Source organism: Oncorhynchus masou, chromosome 22 (genome assembly GCF_036934945.1).
Source record: "Oncorhynchus masou masou isolate Uvic2021 chromosome 22, UVic_Omas_1.1, whole genome shotgun sequence".
NCBI lineage: Eukaryota > Metazoa > Chordata > Actinopteri > Salmoniformes > Salmonidae > Oncorhynchus > Oncorhynchus masou.
This window is the reverse complement of record NC_088233.1, coordinates 47,986,214-48,007,689: the sequence shown is the minus strand read 5'-3', so window position 1 is coordinate 48,007,689 and position 21,476 is coordinate 47,986,214. Positions and strand designations below refer to the sequence as shown.

The following is a 21,476-nucleotide window of genomic DNA, read 5'->3' as shown; positions in this document are numbered from 1 at the left end:
GAGCCGGATATGTACAAGCGATACGGTAACAGCTCCACCTCACCTTCGGACAGCCGAGGCACAATTTTCAAAGAATAGGAGCTACGGTCGGTGTCCCTTTGAATTCCGACGTTTTTCCTGTGAGTTCACGCACAGCAGTGATTTCAGATCGGTCTGCTGCTCTGTCCGTCACAATCAGACCACTGACAGGGGCTCAATGCTTCCCGCCCACAGACATCCTGTCTAGCCTGAACCCCACGCCACTGTTTGGGGACCAGGATGCGGTGATGAGCGCCATCCAGGAGGCGAGGAAGATGAGGGAGCAGATCCAGAGAGAACAGCTTCATCACCAGCAGCAAAGCCTGGAGGCCAAGCTCACGGCCCTGAGCGGCATGAGTTTCAGCAATGGCAGCAAGGTCAGAGTCACGGCACCGATAAAGACGCACACACACACACATACACACGCACACACACACACATACACACACGCACACGCACACACACACACTAGCTACTATCTAATTAGCGGTATTAGCCTCACAATGCAGACAGAAGCCTGAACAATGTACACTTGTCTTCTCACGTGCGCACCTGTAACGCCATTCTTAGATTGACACAGGGCAAGCCCAATTCTGTCATTCTGTCACTTTCTCCTCTCAAGTCATGCATGTACTGTAAAGGGAAAATTGTTATGTCTACTTTTTTTTGTTGCTCTGGATCCCTGGCCAGTGCTCTTGAGATCCTAACTTCGTTCATGTCCACATGGCCACCCAGAAGCCCCGACTGCTTTGAACAGCCAGCAGCTGGGCCGTGTGTGTGTGTCCGTCTGTGTGCGTGTGCCTGTGTGTGTGTGCCTGTGTGTGTATGTGTGTGAAGCGGGGGGGGGGTGTTGAGTCCAGCAGCACCTCTTGGCCCCCCCCACCCCTAATCCTACACCCACGGGGACCCCCATGTTAAAAAATATCTTCAAAAATATCAATCAGGTCTGTCAATCATGGGACAGGAGCAAGGGAAAATACATTTTGAAAAGAGGAAATGATCCTGCCGTCTTCCGAAGGGATTGATTGATCCCCATGTTGGCAGAGAGGAAGGAGGAAAGCGAAGATGAATCATGAATATTTCAGCGATGCATACTTTGAACCCCTTCTCCCACAGCCCCAACTAGGCCAAGCTTAATGTACATATTCAACTAGGATATCTGCTTTTGATTGGGAGTTGTTTGTTTCGCATTAAGTGGTTGAAAACATTCAAAGTGGTGAAAAATATTCTACTATTTATCAATGTTTTGAATGTGTTTTTTTTTTGTAGATGGGTTTACATGATCATAATCGAAACGTCTAAATGTATCAATTATCTTAAAAGGTCCAATGCACCCGTTTTTTTAAAATCTCAATATCAAATATCACATTTCTGGGTGACAATTAAGTAACTTCATGTGATTGTTTTCAATTAAAATGGTAAAAAAAAGAATAAAATGGCTTCTTAGAAATTCTCAAGCAAGAATTTAGCTATGACTGTCTGGGACTGGTCTGAGTGGGGAGGAAAAAACTGAATCTAGCTCTTATTGGCAGAGAGGTCTGGAACTCTCTTTCTTATTGGTCTATTAATTATGGTCACCGGGCAGGCCAAAACTCCATCCCACCAAACAGCTCTTACACTAATAGGGCATTAGCATCATTTTTACAATTTTAAGGTATTATTCCAACCTCATAGTGTGGAAATATACAGTACCAGTCAAAAACACAGGACAATCACATTTTTGACTGTACTGGGCCTTTAAATGATCAAATGAAGCTTGGTTGATTGTGAACAACAGGTTTTTAGGTGAGTTTCTTATGCGTTTCTCTGTTCCCCTCTCACTTGTACCAACACTATATTTTCTGACTTTATAAGAACAAACCCGAGAGATGCAGCAATTTACTTTATGGCTCCATACCTTCTAATAAAACTTTGGAATCCCTCAAAGTAATTGTTTCCGGTTCTAAAACAGGGCAGGCCAGTGTTTGTAGTTCAGTGTTATTCGTTACCTAACAACAGTTCCTGGAGCGTGCTTTTCTGAGCTTTAAAAGTATCCCTTTTCTGTAAAAGGAAGTTTTTTCATGTTAGACACTCATAGGATTATATCTGTCTTAGTCCATTCATGACTCACCTCCTCCGTTCTGCAAAATGGTACCACTGTACAAGTAAATGCAGATGCTACACTCGTGTATTTCCGTCTGAGCGTCATGCTTTCTTGAAAAGCATTTTCTAGCAATATTTGTTGCTATTTTGGGGACATTTTATAGACATTCTTTTGATGGGCATTAGATTAGACAGTCTGAAACGACTCAAACACGTGATCCTCCTCTGACCTCAGCCATAAAGGGATGTGCGGCGTAACTTTATATGAAGCTATGCTGATGGTGTCTGTGTGTCTGTATGCATGCATGGTGCTGGCCGCCTCCATAATGTATAATGTCATTATAGCTCCCCTTGTTCACAGACGCTATAGCGCCGTCCAGCAAGTGGCCTTGTGGAGTATCGCGTTATGCTTATGCTGCTTCCAACCGGGCCCGTGGCTGCCAAGCAAGCACACTGAAATAGCACTGAGTGTAAGTGGGTGGGTGTCGTGTGTATGAGAGAGAGACTGTGTGTGTGTGTGTTTGACACTGTGTGTTTGACACTGTGTGTGACACTGTGTGTGTGACACTGTGTGTGCGTTTGTGAGAGAGAGACTGTGTGTGTGATACTGTATGTGTGTGTGTGTGTGTGTGTGTGTGTGAGAGAGAGAGAGACTGTGTGTGTGATAGTGTGTGTGTGTGATACTATGTGTGTGACACTGTGTGTGTGTGTGTGTGTGTGTGTGTGTGTGTGTGTGTGTGTGTGTGTGTGTGTGTGTGTGTGTGTGTGTGTGTGTGTGTGTGTGTGTGTGTGTGTGTGTGTGTGAGAGAGAGAGAGAGAGACTGTGTGCGTGATACTGTGTGTGTGATACTATGTGTGTGACACTGTGTGTGTGTGTGTGATACTGTGTGTGTGTGAGAGAGAGGCTGTGTGTGTGATACTGTGTGTGTGATACTGTGTGTGTGACTCTGTGTGAGTGTGTGTGTGAGAGAGAGACTGTGTGTGTGATACCGTGTGTGTGATACTGTGTGTGTGATACTGTGTGTGTGACACTGTGTGAGTGTGTGTGTGAGAGAGAGACTGTGTGTGTGATACTGTGTGTGTGTGTGAGAGAGAGAGACTGTGTGTGAGAGAGAGAGAGACTGTGTGTGTGAGAGAGAGAGACTGAGGGTGTGTGTGTGTGTAGGTGTGTGTGTGTGGAGTCAGTTTAGGCCAGTTTTGAGCAAGCGAGCTGCCCCTGCATAGAGCGTTAATGCGTCCTACTCAGGAGAGGACTAGTGCTTTATTTGAACGCCCCTGTCACTAAACCCACTTAACTCTGTCGGTAGTTGACATCAGCTGTCGGGACTACTCAACTACGTCACACCAGCTCTTTAGTGTGCCACACTGCAGGGAAAGGAGGGAAGGTTGAGGAGAACATTAGAATGGGGAGTCAAGTCCGGCCAGTCACCACACAGCCGTCTCTTTTGCCTGTTGTGCTATTCACAGGGTGTGATGGCGCGCGTTGTCATTGGTAGGACGCGTCTCATCATTTTTTTGGAGCTAAGTCATGTATAAGTACTTTTGCGTTAGCGTTGATGTTAAAATTCAAGGCCTATAAATGCAATGCCCGTCATAATTATTTGGACAGTGACAATTTTGTTGTTGTTTTAGCTCTGTACTCCAGCACCTTGGATTTGAAATGATACAATGACTATGACGTTTAGGTTAAGTTCTACTAGACACAAAATCATCTGAAAAATTAACCAAATCAAACAGGAAATGCATCCAACGAGTTTGTAGAGTCCCAAGCTTGATGTAGTGATTGTGTGCTAGGAATATGGGACCAAATACTATACTTTTGACTACTTTAATATGCATATAACTGAATTTGCCCCAATACTTTTGGTCCCCTAAAATGTGTGTGTATGTGTGTGTGTGTGAGGGGGGGGGGAGCACAAAGTGCTGTAATTTTGAAATGGTTCAACCGATATGGACGAAAATACCCTCAACTGAAGGCTACCAGTTGGCATATTGACCTCATAGTCATTATATCATTTCAAATCCAAAGTGCTGTAGTACAGTACAGCTAAAACAACAACAAAATTGTCACTGACCAAATAATTATGGAGGGCAGTGCATTTATTCAACACTCTGTGTACTATTTTTTAAATAGGGTGGGCCATGAGCTCCTTTAGTTTCAGTGGGCAACAGGGCAAGACGTCTGTATTGAGAGATGACAGGCAGAGTGAGGGACAGAGGGAGAGGGGAGAGGAGGAGTAGGAGAGAGGGAGGGTTACTTCACTGCTCCTTCAGTTTCAGTGGGAAACAGGGCAAGACGTCTGTATTGAGAGATGACAGGCAGAGTGAGGGACAGAGGGAGAGGGGAGAGGAGGAGTAGGAGAGAGGGAGGGTTACTTCACTGCTCCTTCAGTTTCAGTGGGAAACAGGGCAAGACATCTGTATTGAGAGATGACAGGCAGAGTGAGGGACAGAGGGAGAAGGGAGAGGAGGAGTAGGAGAGAGGGAGGGTTACTTCACTGCTCCTTCAGTTTCAGTGGGCAACAGGGCAAGGCGTCTGTGTTGAGAGATGACAGGCAGAGTGAGGGAGGAGGGAGAGAAGGAGGAGTGAGGGATTTCACTGCTCCTGGAGGAAGCAGTTAACATTCGTGGGTCGGTGAGAGCAGGGTTTGCCCGTATGTGTCGCCGCGGTAATGAGCTCAACACGACGCTGATAAAACTGCTCGGCCGGCGCTGTGTTTATAGGGCTGCCATAGCAACCCGTTGAAACATGTGGCCAGGAGAGCCTAGCCAATAGAGGAGCTCTGTGTCTTTTTTAAGTCGAGATAGATCGAGTTAAATGTTGGACAAGCCTCAGTCCCATAAAGTAACAATTGTATATTTTTTAAAACGTTCTTTTATGGCTTTGAACAATGTAGCTAATGTCGATTATTCATCATTGTTGTCATTTACGAGCGAGCACGTTGGACTTCTGACTGTAGGCTTGCTGCCATAATAAGTACGGGTGCAGATTAAGTCCCAAATGACTTTGTGGGGGACTTTTGGGTGAGTCCTGATTTGAACTTGAGTTAGTCCTGTCGACGATTTCCAAGTGTTCTGTGAGTCTTGGAATTGAAAATGGCCCCTTCAGTTTCTCTGCAGGCAGAGACTGGCGCGTTAAAAAATCGTTACAAGTCATTGTCTCTTTATTGTCTGTATTCGTCTCCTATAGGTCTTTAGGTGACTCGAAATCCCCCGTTGAAGGTTTTTTGGCAAAAATATCCTGGTAGTTCATGATGTCGTTAAGGGCCCCGGGGCCTGTAGAATCAGAAACAGCCACATAACATCAAAGATCCACCGACATATTTTTACAGTAGGTATGGGGTTATTTTCGCCTTATGCCTCCTGATTTCGACACTAAACCCACCACTGGTGTGCGTGGTCAAATAACTCTATTTCAAATCAAGTTTTATTTGTCACATGTGCCAATTTTTCGGGCCTTCCTCTCTGACACCGCCTGGCATTGAGGCCCTGGATGGCAGGACGCTTTACTAAGCAGTGATGCAACCAGTCAAGTTGCTCTCATTGGCGCAGCTGTGGAACTCTTTAAGGATCTGAGGTCCCATGCCAAATCTTTTCAGCCTCCTGACTATGTTGGTGTGTTTGGACCATGATAGGTCCTTAGTGATGTGGACAGCAAGGAACTTGAAAGCTCTCAACCCGCTCCACGACAGCCCCGTTGATGTGAATTTCCATGTAATCAATCTGACCAGAGCACTAGTTTCAATCCAAGTGCCAATGCCGTTTAACAAACTCCAGGATGACGTAGAGCTTTTTGGCCATGCACACCAGTGGTGGGTTTGGCATTTAAATGACAGTACATAAACAGATATCTAAGTACCCCATTCCTGCTGTAAAATATGGGGGTGTATCTTTGATGTTATTGGGCTTTTTTGGTCCTGGGGCCCTTGTTAAAGTCAACGGCATCATGATCTTGACCAAGTACCAGGACATGGTTGCCTCTGCCTGAAACTTGGCCGCAAGTGGATCAGTTACCCGAAGTACACATTAAAATACACAAAGAAAGCATTAATTGACCACAAAATCGCCAGAATTTAAATCCCATTGAAAACCTGCGGTTTGAATTGAAGAGGGCCGTCCATACGCCCAGACGAAGGATGTCAAGGATCTGGAAATATTCTGTATGGAGGAATGGTCTATAAAACATTTTAGAAAAATGTTCAGTGCCATTATTAAAACAGGGGTGTCAAAATCTCTTTCTATGAGCAATTGTATTAGTTCAAAATAATATAATGTTTTTGATCATACAATATAGCTCAGTATTTGAATTATTTATTTTATACAGTCATTTTCCCTCATCTTTATCAAGGGTGCCAACAATTTCAGACCCCGCTGTGTGTGTGTTTTATTTATATATATATATATAACAGTCTATATATATATATAAAACAGTCTTTTCCACCACAGTTTTGGAGCGTGGCAGACTCATTTGACGGAGCGGGTGGAAGGGTGGACAGTGCAGGATAAGCAGAGACTCAGTAGGCAGGATGGGTGGGGAGCATCGAGTCAGTGGCAGCTTACATGGTAGCTCTGCGCTGGATAGATCTGGCGAATGATCTTGTTCTGTGGCCATAAATCATTTTGGTGGGGATTGGGGGGGGGGCATTCTTTGTCTTTCTTGCTCTCGCACTTGCATGCTCTCTCTTAATTTTTCCTGTATTATTTGACTTAATTTATTCTCCTGTTCTCTTCTCTTCTTCTTTTCTATCCGGTCTTTTCTCAAAAACCTCCTCCCCTACCTCCCCTAACCTGGAGTGGCTGTCTTTAAACTCTTACCTCTCGCCAAAAGCAGCGTGTGAGAAAATACGATTGCCACACGATCATTAGCGCAAACCTACTCATATAGACCGCCTCTAAGATCACAAAGAAGAGCAAAACCTTTGATCCGAAGACAGCCAAATTACAATGCAAACAGCTACGCATCGAAGACCGAAACTTGTTTGCTGTGTACGTTTGCTAAATTGCGGAATTTCTTTGAAAATGTGTGTTCTGTGATGTGATGATTGTGTTATTCTCTCTGAGCCCTTATACCAGAGCTTTACAGGCCTCTTAATTGGACTCTTAATAGCATTTTCACGCCATTAGGCAGACCCAAACTGTACTGTGCTGGCTTGGATATTTATTTTCAAATTGTTCTTTCCAGCATGGTTCCGACAACTGTGGTGCGTGCGTAAACCAGGTCAGCTCCGTACAGCTCGGCTCGGTAGTGTGAATCAACCCTTATTGACCTTTGACCTCTCTGTGTTTTAGGAGCGGATGCACTTTGAGAGTTTGAGTCAGCACCTGGGCAACCTGGGAGAGGATGGAAAGACAGGCCACAGGGTCATTGACCTCACCAGACATGAGGATGTTGATGGTGAGTTTCCTCTTCTTCCCCCCTGCCTTTCTTTCAAAATGTCTCAATAATATGTTCCTTCTTTCTTTCAAAATGTCTCAGTAATGTGTTCTTTTTTTCTTTCAAAATGTCTCAGTAATGTGTTCTTTCTTTGTTTCAAAAAATGTAAAAAAAACAACATTTTTCTCCCTTTCTATCCCATCTGCTGAAAGTTCTACATACACATCTCTTTCAGTGCTCCATACGTTTACGTAAGTGCATACTGTACAGTACAGTGTGTTCTGGTTCATGTTTATGACTGTGTGTATGATTGCCATCCGTGTTTATGTGAATGTGTATAGAAGTACATTGCCGCTGTATGGTTTGGTGCGTAATAGTAGGAGACCAGAGGAGAAGAGAGAGGGTCAGACGGATCTTTAACAGACAGGAAAAGAGGTTGGGTTCGAGGCAAAAGTGGGCACATCCTGCTCAGGCTAAATAGATGCCAGTGACCCTTCACTTGGGGCCCTTGTTTAGATAGCGCCACTTTTGGGGCCTCTTTCAACTGTGTTCCCTATGGCAGAGACACAGAGAGAGAGAGATCGTCTGCTCTGCACACAGGTATTCACCAGACCCAAATATTTATTGTGTTCTCCTCGGATCGCCTCAGTAAGTGGACACTTGAATGTCCAGGCACAAACCCCTGCCTTGCACCAATAAGGCTCTGTGATATTTACAGTTGTTCAATACCCCCATCACAACCCCTGAACTTTATAGCAAACCAAATGACGGGGCTTCCGTTTAGTTTTTCAAATTAAGGACCTTTAATACGACACAATTGTTAAGTGGGCTTCTTCCTGTACGTCGACGAGGAACAAGAAGCGGTGTTCTAGATTCTCCCCCTCTTTCCAACCAACCAAACACTGTTTGTGTCTCAGACAATTCCACCCTGCCGAAGTATGCAAACAGAAGCAAGGCAGTTAAAAACGGAATTGGTTTTTAAAATATTTTCTGGCCCAGAAGCCCACCTGTTTTCTATAAAAACCCCAGTGTTTACAGGTTACGGTGGATTGGTAAGCATTCATCATGATGTGGTTTGAAATCAGAGCTGTAAACACGGGACCGTAAAACAGAGATGTTATCTTTCTGATAATCAGAGCGTCGTTGATGGCGACCGCAGCCAGGGGGTCCACCCCTATTTCTGCGGCCTCTATGCTCTTCTGTGTAGAGTAGACACAGACCCCATCCTTACTGTAAAACACAAGTGCACACACACACACACACACACACACACACACACACACACACACACACACACACACACACACACATACACTTTCAATTGTCCCCTCCCTCACTGTCTGGAAGCCACGCTCTTAGACATACTGTGCAATGTATGTACTCTGTGGCTTAAAAGTTTTTTTACACGAACGAACGAGTGAGTGATTGAGTAAGTCATGAAATGGCCCTCCCTTCCCACAGGTGTCTCCTGCACTACAGAGGCCCGGGTCTTCAGGGAGACCAGGGGCAGGAACAGTACTGAGCCCCACATTAAGAGACCCATGAATGCCTTCATGGTGTGGGCCAAGGACGAGAGGAGGAAGATCCTGCAGACCTTCCCCGACATGCACAATTCCAACATCAGCAAGATCCTGGGTAAGATGTGCTGTGGTCAAGTGGTAATTCTCCCTGGCATGTGGCATATAAAATTCCCCACTGGAGACCAGGGTTCAATCCCCTCCTTCTCACTCTTTCTCCCACATGCCTGTTTGATTTCCTTACTGTCTGAATGAAGTGTCAAAAAAATAAAGATATATATTAAATATGCCCTCCATATACCGTGGCCTTGTTATGGTCATACAGATTCTTTCAGTTGCAAAAATTAAGTGGATTGATCTACCACAGACAGCAATTGCCCTCAGACGAACCATCAAACAAGCAAAGCGTCAATACAGAATGAAGATTGAATCCTACTCAAATCAAATCAAAGTTTATTTGTCACGTGCGCCGAATACAACAGGTGTTTACAGTGAAATGCTTACTTACAGGCTCTAACCAATAGTGCAAATAAGATATTAGGTGAACAATAGGTAAGTAAAGAAATAAAACAACAATAAAAAGACAGTGAAAAATAACAGTAGCGAAGCTATATACAGTAGAGAGGCTATAAAAGTAGCGAGGCTATAAAAGTAGCACCGGTTAGTCGGGCTGATTGAGGTAGTATGTACATGTAGATATGGTTAAAGTGTCTATGCATATATGATAAACAGAGAGTAGCAGTTGCATAAAAGAGGGGTTGGGGGTGGTGGGTGGCTGGACACAATGCAGATAGCCCGGTTAGCCAATGTGCGGGAGCACTGGTTGGTCGGCCCAACTGGGGACCCATGCCAAATAGCTACACCGGCTCTGATGCTCGTCGGATGTGGCAGGGATTGCAAACTATTGCAGACTACTAAGGGAAACCCAGACGCGAGCTGCCCAATGACGCGAGCCTACCAGATGAGCTAAATGCCTTTTATGCTCGCTTCGAGACAAGCAACACTGAAGCATGCACGAGAGCACCAGCTGTTCTGGATGACTGTGTGATAAAGCTCTCGTTAGCCGAAGTGAACAAAACCTTTAAACAGGTCAACATTCACAAGGCCGCTGGGCCAGAAGGATTACCAGGACGTGTACTCAAAGCATGTGCGGACCAACTGTCAAGTGTCTTCACTGACATTTTCAACCTCCCCCTGACCGAGTCTGTAATACCTACATGTTTCAAGCAGACCACCATTGTCCCTTTGCCCAAGAAAGCAAAGGTAATCTGCCTAAATTATTACCACCCCATGGCACTCATGTCGGTAGCCATGAAGTGCTTTGAAAGGCTGGTCATGGCTCACATCAACAGCATCCTCCCGGACACCCTAGATACCGCCCCAACAGATCCAGAGATGACGCAATCTCAATCGCACTCCACACTGCCCTTTCTTAGCTGGACAAAAATAACACCTATGTCAGAATGCTGTTCATTGACTACAGCTCACCGTTCAACACCGTAGTGCCCACGAAGCTCATCACTAAGCTAAGGACTCTGGGACTAAACACCTCCCTCTGCAACTGGATCCTGGACTTCCTGACGGGCCGCCCCCATGTCGTAAGAGTAGACAACAACACGTCTGCCACTTTGATCCTTAACACTGGGGCCCCTCAGGGGAGTGTACTTAGTCCCCTTCTGTATTCCCTGTTCACCCATGACTGCATGGCCAAACACGACTTCAACACCATCATTAAGTTTGCTGACGATCACCAACAACGATGAGACGGTCTATAGGGAGGGGTGAGAGAACTGGCAGTGTGGTGCCAGGACAACAACCTCTCCCTCAATATGAGCAAGACTAAGTAGCTGATCGTGGACTACAGGAAAAGGCGGGCCTAACAGGCCCTCATTAGCATCGACGGGGCTGTAGTGGAGCGGGTCGAGAGTTTCAAGTTCTTTGGTGTCCACATCACCAACGAAACTATAATTTATTTAATTTTTATTTCACCTTTATTTAACCAGGTAGGCTAGTTGAGAACAAGTTCTCATTTGCAACTGCGACCTGTCCAAGATAAAGCAAAGCAGTTTGACACATACAGCAACACAGAGTTACACATGGAATAAACAAACATACAATCAATAATACAGTAGGAAAATCTATGTACAGCATGTGCAAATGAGGTAGGTAAAGAGATGTAAGGCAATAAATAGGCCGTGGTGGCAAAGTAATTACAATATAGCAATTAAACACTGGAATGGTAGGATATGCAGAGGATGAATGTGCAAGTTGAGATACTGGGGTGCAAAGGAGCAAGATAAATAAATAAATACAGTATGGGAACGAGGTAGATTGGATGGGCTATTTACAGATGAGCTATGTACAGGTGCAGTGATCTATGAGCTGCTCTGACAGCTGATGCTTAAAGCTAGTGATGGAGGTAAGAGTCTCCAGCTTCAGAGATTTTTGCAGTTCGTTCCAGTCATTGGCCTGCAGAGAACTGGAAGGAGAGGCGGCCAAAGGAATAATTGGCTTTGGGGGTGACCGGTGAGATATACCTGCTGGAGCATGTGCTACGGGTGGGTGCTGCTATCGTGACCAGTGAGCTGAGATAAGGCAGGGCTTTATCTAGCAGAGACTTGTAGATGACCTGGAGCGAGTGCCAGCCAACGAGAGCATACAGGTCGCAGTGGTGGGTACTATATGGGGCTTTGGTGACAGAACGGATGGCACTGTGATAGACTGCATCCAATTTGTTGAGTAGAGTGTTGGAGGCTATTTTGTAAATGACATCGCCGAAGTCGAGGATCGGTAGGATGGTCAGTTTTACAAGGGTATGTTTGGCAGCATGAATGAAGGATGCTTTGTTGCGAAATAGGAAGCCGATTCTAGATTTCATTTTGGATTGGAGATGTTTAGTCTGAGAGGAGAGTTTACAGTCTAACCAGACACCAAGGTATTTGTAGTTGCCCACATATTCTAAGTCAGAACAGGCAGGCAGGTGCGGGCAGCGATCGGTTGAAGGGCATACATTTAGTTTTACTTGCATTTAAGAGCAGTTGGAGGCCACGGAAGGAGAGTTGCATGGCATTGAAGCTCATCTGGAGGTTAGTTAACACAGTGTCCAACAAAGGGCCAGAGGTATACAGAATGGTGTCCTCTGCGTAGAGGTGGATCAAAGAATCACCAGCAGCGAGAGCGACATAATTGATCAGATAAGGCGCTACAGAGGGTAGTGCGAACGGCCCAGTACATTACTGGGGCCAAGCTTCCTGCCATCCAGGACCTATAGTATAGGCGGTGTTAGAGGAAAGCCCATAAAATTGTCAGACTCCAGTCACCCAAGTTATAGACTGTTTTCTCTGCTACCGCACGGCAAGCGGTACCAGGTCGCGATTACATTGACACCCCTGCCTTTTGTACACTCGCTGTTTGTTTGTTACCCTACGCATTGTCACTTCGCCCCCACCTACATGTACAGATTACCTCAACTAACCTGTAACCTCGCACACTGACTCAGTACCGATGCCCCCTGTATATAGTCTCGTTATTGTGTTACCTTTATAATTACTTTTTTATTTTAGTCTACTTGGTAAATATTTTCTTCTTCTTGAACTGCGCTTTTGGTTAAGGGCTTGTATGTAAGCATTTCATGGTAAAGTCTACACTTGTTATATTCTGCTTATATGTGACAAATAAAATTTGATTTGATTTAAGCGGTTTTGAGTGTGAAAACATTTCAAATCTTTCCAGAAGGCCCTGTGAACAAGTGATAGTGGAGGGCGGCAAGCTCTAGGAAGAGTCTTGGTGGTTCCAAACTTCTACCATTTAAGAATGATGGAGGCCACTGTGTTCTTGGGGACCTTCAATGCTGCAGAAATGTTTTGGTAGCCTTCCCCAGATCTGTGCCTCGACACAATCCTGTCTCGGAGCTCTACGGAGAATTCCTTCGACCTCATGGCTTGGTTTTTGATCTGACATGCACTGACATGCACTGTCAACTGTAGGACCCAAGCGTTTTCACCTCGTCATCGACTGTGTGTCGATTGCTGAGGATCATTTTTTTTTCAATTCCATTTTAAAATAAGACTTTAACGTAACAAAATGTGGGAAAAGTCAAGGGGTCTGAATACTTTTCGAAGGCACTGTAGAAAATGTCTTAAGAGGGTGTGTGCCTCATTTAAAACAACACTGCCGTATGAAACAGAAACTGAATGTGCCCCCACCATGTCCACCTGAACGTTCAATGATGTATTCAAAGTATTATAAATCGGTCAACTACCAATCGATCAATCTGATCTTAGTTTATCATTCATATTAGAATAAATAACATCTTTATAGAACTCACACACACCCATATAACTCTTTAATAAAAAAATATGTCTTGTCACTGGCCTACACACAATACCCCGTAATGTCAAAGTGGAATTTTGTTTTTAGATGTATTTAAAAACTTTTTTTTTTTACAAATGAATGAAAAATGAAGAGCTGTAATGTCTTGAGTCAATCAGTATTCAACCTTTGTTGTGGCTTAAATAAGTTCAGGAGTAAAAATGTGTTTTAACAAGTCACATAAGTTGCGTGGACTCACTCTGTGTGCAACAATGATGTTTTAGCTGTTCTCCAAATAGCATTTTAGAGTTTTCAAATGTTAATTATTAAAGTAAGGTAAAGAAACAGACAACACTTTGTTTTAAGTTTAAAGCAGTATGCCTTTCATAAATATTGATTTCAATCAAACCTTCCATTTGCCTTATACTACGTTTATTCTGCATTTCATGATTCCATTTATTGTGGGGCTTGATGTGGGTGTTTCAGTTAATGAGTTGCTGAATGAATTGAGGCAACCTAAACGCTGTATTAAAGAAATAACATCTTTGCACTTTGCTCCTCCGTCGTATACATAGACCATTGTTCAACATCACTGAAGTTATCATTCTAAAGCAGGATTATTCTGACCCTATGAGATCCGGAGCCTGCTGGTTTTCTGTTCTACCTGATAATTAATTGTACCCACCTGCTGTACTAGGTCTAAATTTGTCCCTGATTAGGAGGACAACGATGAAAAAGTGCAGTGGAACTGGCTTCGAGGTCCAGAGTTGAGGGTTCCGAAGCATTGGATAGCTCAAACCTCATCACTCAAAGTTGGAGTCAAATTGAAAGGGTCAGAGGTCATCTATCACTTCCACCTATCCGGCGGAGACCAAACATTCTGGATATTTACTTAGTTAGCGGTTTGTTTGTGATGACACCAGGGAAATGTCAGACCTGAGAGGCAATCAGGAGACGATGGAGTGTGTGCTGCCCAAACACAATAACACAGCTGGAGACGAGGGACACGATGCGGCCGCTTTAGTCCGTAAAAAAAAAGTGTCTTCACTGTTTCCTTCGTTGAAAAAGAAGGGAGTCTCGATAAACGTCGGTAAACAGAGTCCTGAGCTTGCGCCCCAATTGGCACCCTTTTCCATAAATAGGGCACTACTTTTGAACAGACCCCAGGACAAAGTAGTGCACCAAATAGGGAATAGGGTGTCCGTTGGGACACAGGTCCTAGATTCCTCCCTGTGTGTGTCCAAGCTGTGGTGTGTGTGTGTGTGTGTATAATGGGTTGTCAGAAAGCCACGCAGATGTGCTCCATTCCTGTGGTAATGGTCCTGTCCACTTGTTCCGTCGCTGGGTGCTTATAGTAGAGACTTGATGAGAACCAAACTGTATCAGGGATCCTAAAGTGGGACAGATCCCTGTTTTCAAGCACCCTTCAACAATGTAGATGCACCAGTAGTCTCTCTCTTATTACAAGATCCTTCTTGAAGAGATTTCCTGCTATGATATAATTAAGACGGCATAAATTTTGTGCAGTGGAAGCTCTGGCACGTACGGTTCAATGGCTAATTGAACCACATGATAAGATAGGGGTGGGAATTACCAGGGACCTCACAATACAATATTATCATTCTATGTTATCACGGTCTGTATTGCGATTCTCATTATTCTATATGGATTGCGATTCGAAACTGCGTTTTTATTGCGATTTGATGTTCCAAACATATTGCTCACAATATCTGCTGCAGAGGGACGAGAGAGAGCAGGAGAACATTTGTTTTGATCAGTCGGGGAACTAAATGTGGAGAACAAATTTTGTCTCACTATTTAAAAAGAAAATGAAAGAACAAGCTATAGGGTGAAAAATACCAGAGTTTTGGCGCGGTCTAACGCTAGTTTAAAAAAAATCTATATAGTCAAATATCGATAAAATATCGTCCAAAAATTACATTGCGATATGTAAATGTTATTATTAGCAGAACATAAACAAGCAATTTACATTGTAATCCACTAAACTGTGAAAAGATTTCTAGTTACAGGACTCATACTTGTCAAAACTTTGACTCCTATACACTCTTTGAACACCAACTCCAATACTCTCTATGAACACCAACTCCAATACTCTCTATGAACACCAACTCCAATACTCTCTATGAACACCAACTCCAATAGTCTCTACGAACACCAACTCCAATACTCTCTTCGAACACCAATACTCTAATAGTGTCGTGTGTGTGTGTGTGTGTGTGTGTGTGTGTGTGTGTGTGTGTGTGTGTGTGTGTGTCCTTACGCTGTAGTTTGGGTTCCAACCCTGACTCTTGCTATGTGTGTGTGTCCCGCTATCCGTGTGTAGGCTCTCGCTGGAAGTCCATGACCAACCAGGAGAAGCAGCCATACTACGAGGAACAGGCCCATCTCAGTAAGATCCACCTGGAGAAGTACCCCAACTACAAGTACAAGCCCCGGCCCAAGAGGACCTGCATCATCGACGGCAAGAAGCTACGCATCGGCGAGTACAAGCAGATGATGCGCTCGCGGCGACAGGAGATGAGGCAGTTCTTCCAGTGTGGGGTAAGAAGAGAGAGACACTCTACTGATCTGCTGTTGTGCGGTCTTTAGGCTAACTAGGCTAACTGTTAGTATTCTTCAAAATCAAAGCTTGTGTTTTCAAACCTCAAAAGTGGTCTTTTGTTGAGGTAAGTCCATGTCCCAGGCCATTTGTTTTGTAGATTAGGCCTTACGCCACAATCCATAATAAATGGAAGAGATAAGCACCATGTCATTTCCAGAACAAAGAGATATTTTTCATTCATTTGAATATAGCTGGACATACACAACCGGTGATGTGGTACGTGGATCATCTTGACTTTAGGCTACTTTTGAGGTCAGAAAACATCCGACAAACTTTGATTTTGAAGTAGTCACCCTTTATTAAAGTAACTGTCCAGTGAAAATCTCCCTTTTAAAGGTTCATATTCTGTTATCTCATACCCAAATAATGTGTCTGACTCATCCTATACTTTAATTAGTGGGGGGAAAAAAACACTTCAAAAACATCACATTAAACAAAACAATGCTTGCTATTTCCTCATATAGTGTGATGTCACGTTGCCTCATTGACTGAGCTGGCCAACCAACCATTACTTGTCATGTATATTTTTTGTGACCGGTATATACCAACATCATTCTGTTTTTGGGGTTGCGCCCACACCATGCAAACACGGAAAAACAGATTTTTAACATACTTAATTAAAAACATTTTGAAGTAGGTCACTTTAATACTAAGCTAATAGAGATAAGGGAACTGATGCTGGGGTCAACTATCTCTTCAATATTTTTGTCATGGACGGCTCCCATTTTTGGATTGGAATACTTGAATCGACTGCTCCTAAACATTTTGTTAAGGGGAAGTTGTTCTTTGTAAGGCTAATTCTCTGTGCACCCAGTATTTCCCTTCAAGTAATAGTGCTGAGCTATAGGCTGAATTTGTAATCCAAACTACTAGTTTAAAGATAACAAGGTCCCTTTATCATAGCACTTTTCGCATCCTCTCACGTCAAACTGCAGGCAATGCTGAAAACAAAGGTTGCATCCCAAATGGCTCCCCATTTCCCTAAATAGTGCACTACTTTTCACCCAAAGCCCTATGGGCCTTGGTTAAAAGTAGTGCACTATTATAGGGAATAGGGTGCCTTTTGGGATTCAGCCGAAGCCAGTGGCTGGCTCTTAATAGAAAACAGGCATAGATGTGATTAAAGTCATCGCGACAGGCCACGTTTTAATGGATTTACCAGGGGCACTGCTTTGAATTGGAGCGATTTTTAATAGTTGTCATTTATTAAATTAGGACAATGGCAGGCGCTTTGCGGGCGGTAGAAATATGACACAGAAATTATACTAGCAGATGTTTGAGAGAGAGAAGAGAGAGGAGAGAGAGAGAGAGAGAGAGAGAGAGAGAGAGAGAGAGAGAGAGAGAGAGAGAGAGAGAGAGAGAGAGAGAGAGAGAGAGAGAGAGAGAGAGAGAGAGAGAGAGAGAGAGAGAGAGAGAGAGAGAGAGAGAGAGAGAGAGAGAGAGAGAGAGAGAGAGAGAGAAGAGAGAGAGAGAGAGAGAGAGAGAGAGAGAGAGAGAGAGAGAGAGAGAGGGGCGGTACAGTGCAGACGTCACAGGTTTAACTCTGTAATTTAGTGTGTGTGGTCAAGCGGAAGAAAAGCCTGATTCGCCATTGCGGCTGGAGTTTCACTCAGGACTGAGTCAGATAACTGGTGGGGGGGGGGCTATAAATTGAGGTATGACCAATTTTGACCCGGCACCGTATAATGAAACAGGGTCGTTTTTAAGCAGTTTAATGTGAAAATTAGTTTGTCAGAGGTTCTCTGCGGTAATTATTTCTAGAAGGGGTGAACTGTTAGATGAGGAAACTGACATCAATTTTCTTGGTTTATGTGCTTCATTTGAGGGCAGAGGGCTTTGTTTGATATGTGTTTACCTTCATTCCATCCATTACCCAAGAGGCTATTTAGCATTGACAGGGCTACTGTGTGCTGGCAAAATCTCTGTGTTAAGGTTTTCCCGAAAGACAAGAGTTAGCTACCGTTCAACTTGTTCTAAATAGCTGTTCAAAAGCAGGCCAGGAAAGAGTGAATCTGTTTTTGTAAAACACCCTCTGTCCCTCTTACACGCTCCCTCACTCTCCGTCTCTTGCTCTCCACTTCTCTCTCTCCCTCTTTCTTTCTCTCTCTCTCCCTCTCCCTCTCTGTCTCTCTCCACCTACCCCAGGCCACAGCCTCAGATCCCCATCAGCAACAGTGCCGGCGGCCTCTACCCGGCTGCCATCGCCATAGCGACAGCCACGCCCTCACCGCACCTGACGTCGGACTGCTCCAGCGCCTCGGCCAGCCCCGAGCCCGCCATCCCCGCCACCCAGAGCACGTTCGGCGTGGTCAAGCCCAAGCCGGTCGCCATGGTGACCGGCGATCACCCGGTCATCGGAGAGGACGAGATAGACATGTATGAAGACTTTGAGGACAAATCGGACTACAGCAGTGGCCATGAGACACGGGAGCCTGTCGGCGCCAACTGAGCATGCTCAGAAGAACCTCTGATTTTTTTTGAACTTTTTTTTTTAAAGCGGGACAATGTGACAGAGACAGAGTTCTGAGCAGAACAACTTTTCAACAGTACGACGGGAGCTGAGCATGTGCTCGAAGCAGCTGCGTCCGGGATACGATGCACCACAGACTGAGCATGTTCAGATTGACTCTCGACAGGAAGTGACATAAACTAAACATGCTCAGATCTCACAGAGCATGTTGTTCAAAAAAGACCTTTTTAGACGAGAGTGCTTCTTTTTAGCATGCGCAAACGTCTCAGAAACGATCCCGTACAGAGGGATTGGGCAAAGACAACCTCCAGACAACCTCCAGACAACCTCCAGACAGTCTACCAGAAAGACAGTGAACATACTCACAAGGCAATTACAATGCAACATGGACAAGAGCAAGTAAGAGTCAGTAAGAGGTCGATGAGAAGAGAATGAGATTAAAGAACAAAGAGATAGCCTACACATTTCCCGCGTGTGTATTTTTTTTTATAGGAGCGTGCATGTATTTGACTAAAACATCAGGAATTGGTCTTCGACAGCGGTCAGTCTTAAATGTTTATTTTAAGTGTGATGACGTTTTTTTTTTTGTGTTTTTAAATTTGATTTCCATGGACATGTTCCTTGATTAGGTTACTTGCCTGTAAAACCTTGGATTGTCAGGACTTGAAAATGTGAAAGGTAATGTAAAATCCTTAGCTCTTGTAGTTTGACATGATTATTTCTCATGAGTACAGTACCCCTCCACCTTTCTCGACAAATGCTTACAATATGTTACATTACTGTTTATGATGGGGTTTGATATCCTTGCTCAGGTATGCTGTGCCAGCTTGTGAATGTGTTTTTGATTTCATATGAGAGAATGGTAGGACTTTTCAAACTGACAACGAAACAGGGGAGGAAAAATCCCTTTTATTATTATTAATATTATTATTATATTTTTTTTTTAATTTTTAGATATTGTACAGTTTTTCTTGAAATGTGCCAAACCTACATTCACATCCCTCTAAAATACTCTAGTCTTAATTTTGATGCTGCAAAATGTCTTATACAATATTTTTTTTTATTGCTGATGTGTCCATATTAGGAAGAATCTCCCCGACCCCCCCCCCCCCCTTTGGACCATGGGTAGGCCCAGCACTCTAGGACACCTTGTGCTGCGCTACAGGGTCATGTTAATTAGGTACCAAATGAAAGACAACCGACATTTGAAGCGTTTTCCCTTGCATAACCCAGTAAACAACCCAGCTCTCATCGCCAAACACAATGCCTCAGGATTCCTCAGGATACTGATCTCTGGCACCACCTCTGGCAATGACACAGACCAGTAGAGAGATTAATCGTAGAGAGTATCAATCTGGGGATGTTTAGCCCCAAGTACCTTCCCCTCTCTTTTCTTAGCCCACATCTTCTACGGGACGTTAAAGGGGTCGTTCATGATTTTACAACGAAGGTTTGTATTGGCTGTTTATAGAAAACCTTAACCATGTTTTACATGTTTATTCTGGCCCATAGACTATATTCAAGGTGAGGAACCATCTAACATCAAGTTGTAAAATCCTGAACGTCCACTTTAATTCACCCATAATGCATAGAGGCCAAAAATGATAAAATTAGTTGTTTTGGCACACTGTTACAGGACATTGACTTTCAGCTTGAGTGGCTTTTTTGGTTGGATTTCTTTTTTTCTGGCTCAAGTTTGTGTGTAGAGTTTGTGAGTATAACATGTGTTATACAGACTCAGCAAATGTTGTTAATGACACAGTACATCTTAATAGGCACAATAAGTCTTAAAGTTAGACTCTTAGTTCTATGGTCATTCCGAATGACAGGAAACTGCAGAGGAGCGGTCCAGACAGTCATTTCGATAGTAGGGACACCATATATTTAGGGGTTTAAAATGTACATTTTCTTTACTGCGTTATACCGAGGTACAGAATATCAGATTTTGTTTCTGTGTATTGATCAGTTTACAATTATGTTGACGTCAGAGGTGGTTTTCAAAATACAGACCAATGTTTTTTTTTTGTCAAATTGGTACGTTGTCAAAAAAACTAAAACGTGGGTCAATATAACCTTGAGCATTTCAAAAGGTACATGTATATTTTGAAAGGGATGTTTAAAGTAAATTTAAAACGTACCCATAAAAGTCCTATTTTCATAATTCTCCACTTTGCAAATATGTCTACTTTTACAAGCTCTATTTTAGGGTTTGTGTTACTCTGTTTGCTGGTTGATTTGTATGTGATTTGTAACTCTTTTTGACCATGTCGAATGACATTTTTGCAGGTTGGTAGAAGAAAAAAAACACGTTTTTTTTTTTTTTTTGGACTGAAGTTTGATTGAACTTTGCATTACCACAAAAAGGAGAGTTATACCGCTTGCCTCGTGCGTGGACATAGTTCCCAGTGTTCTAAGCATCACACGCACTGGATATTAATGTTCTCTTCTCAGTACTGCCTAATGTGAAGTTGTCGTTAAAAAAAACGACAAAATTCTGACAAACAAAAAAAGTCACCTGTTTTGACTTGAGAGGAAAACCTCACATTTCCAGTTTAGTAGTATTTTTTAAAGATTTATTTATGCAGAAGTCATTGTTTTAACTCCAGTGCTGCCTGAGGTGCTTTGCCCTTTGACACAAGTCCAAAGGTCACTCAGACCACCGGTCTGTTTCGACCTACAGAAGCAGATGTCTTTTTTTTTCTCCTGGTCACACACATTTTGTGTTGAGTATTGTATTTGAAATTAAATTGTGCTTTTTAAAATTTCATTGTATTTATTAGCTGGTGTTGGCTCTAAAAGTGTCAGTACTTCTTTGTGAGGAAGACAATCAGAGAAAGAAATAAAGACAGATTTCCGTACAAATTCATCATTGACATGTATGAAGTGTTTATCAATGGACAAAAGGCAGCCCTTTTTCGCTGTATGCTACTTATTGTATTTTTTTGTTTATAACACTAACAGAGTATCCTCAACAAGAGACTAATACCACGCTGATAGAAACAAGTAAAGTAAGTAGACACACAGAGAAGCAAGTTAGTTGCAGCAAGATGCTTTCTATAGTAATGCTCGAGGCCAGGCCAA

The 21,476-nt window shown here is 43.5% G+C and overlaps 1 protein-coding gene across 4 annotated transcripts in view; it reads left to right on the top strand.

Annotated features, from left to right (window-relative positions):
• The window catches only part of LOC135509608 (transcription factor SOX-6-like), a 151,512-nt gene extending 130,251 nt beyond the window's left edge, over nucleotides 1-21,261 (top strand). For 3 of the 4 annotated variants that reach the window (XM_064930401.1, XM_064930403.1, XM_064930402.1), the window contains exons 12-15: nucleotides 214-395; nucleotides 7,390-7,495; nucleotides 8,936-9,109; nucleotides 15,647-16,211. In XM_064930401.1, the coding sequence (XP_064786473.1) occupies nucleotides 214-395; nucleotides 7,390-7,495; nucleotides 8,936-9,109; nucleotides 15,647-15,912 (728 nt within the window). In that variant the 3' untranslated portion in view covers nucleotides 15,913-16,211. Of the gene's footprint in view, nucleotides 1-213; nucleotides 396-7,389; nucleotides 7,496-8,935; nucleotides 9,110-15,646; nucleotides 16,212-17,194; nucleotides 17,200-18,070 lie in introns of those variants that run through there. The other variant, XM_064930404.1, reaches the window with a different exon arrangement.
• The last annotated feature ends 215 nt before the right edge of the window (nucleotides 21,262-21,476 follow it).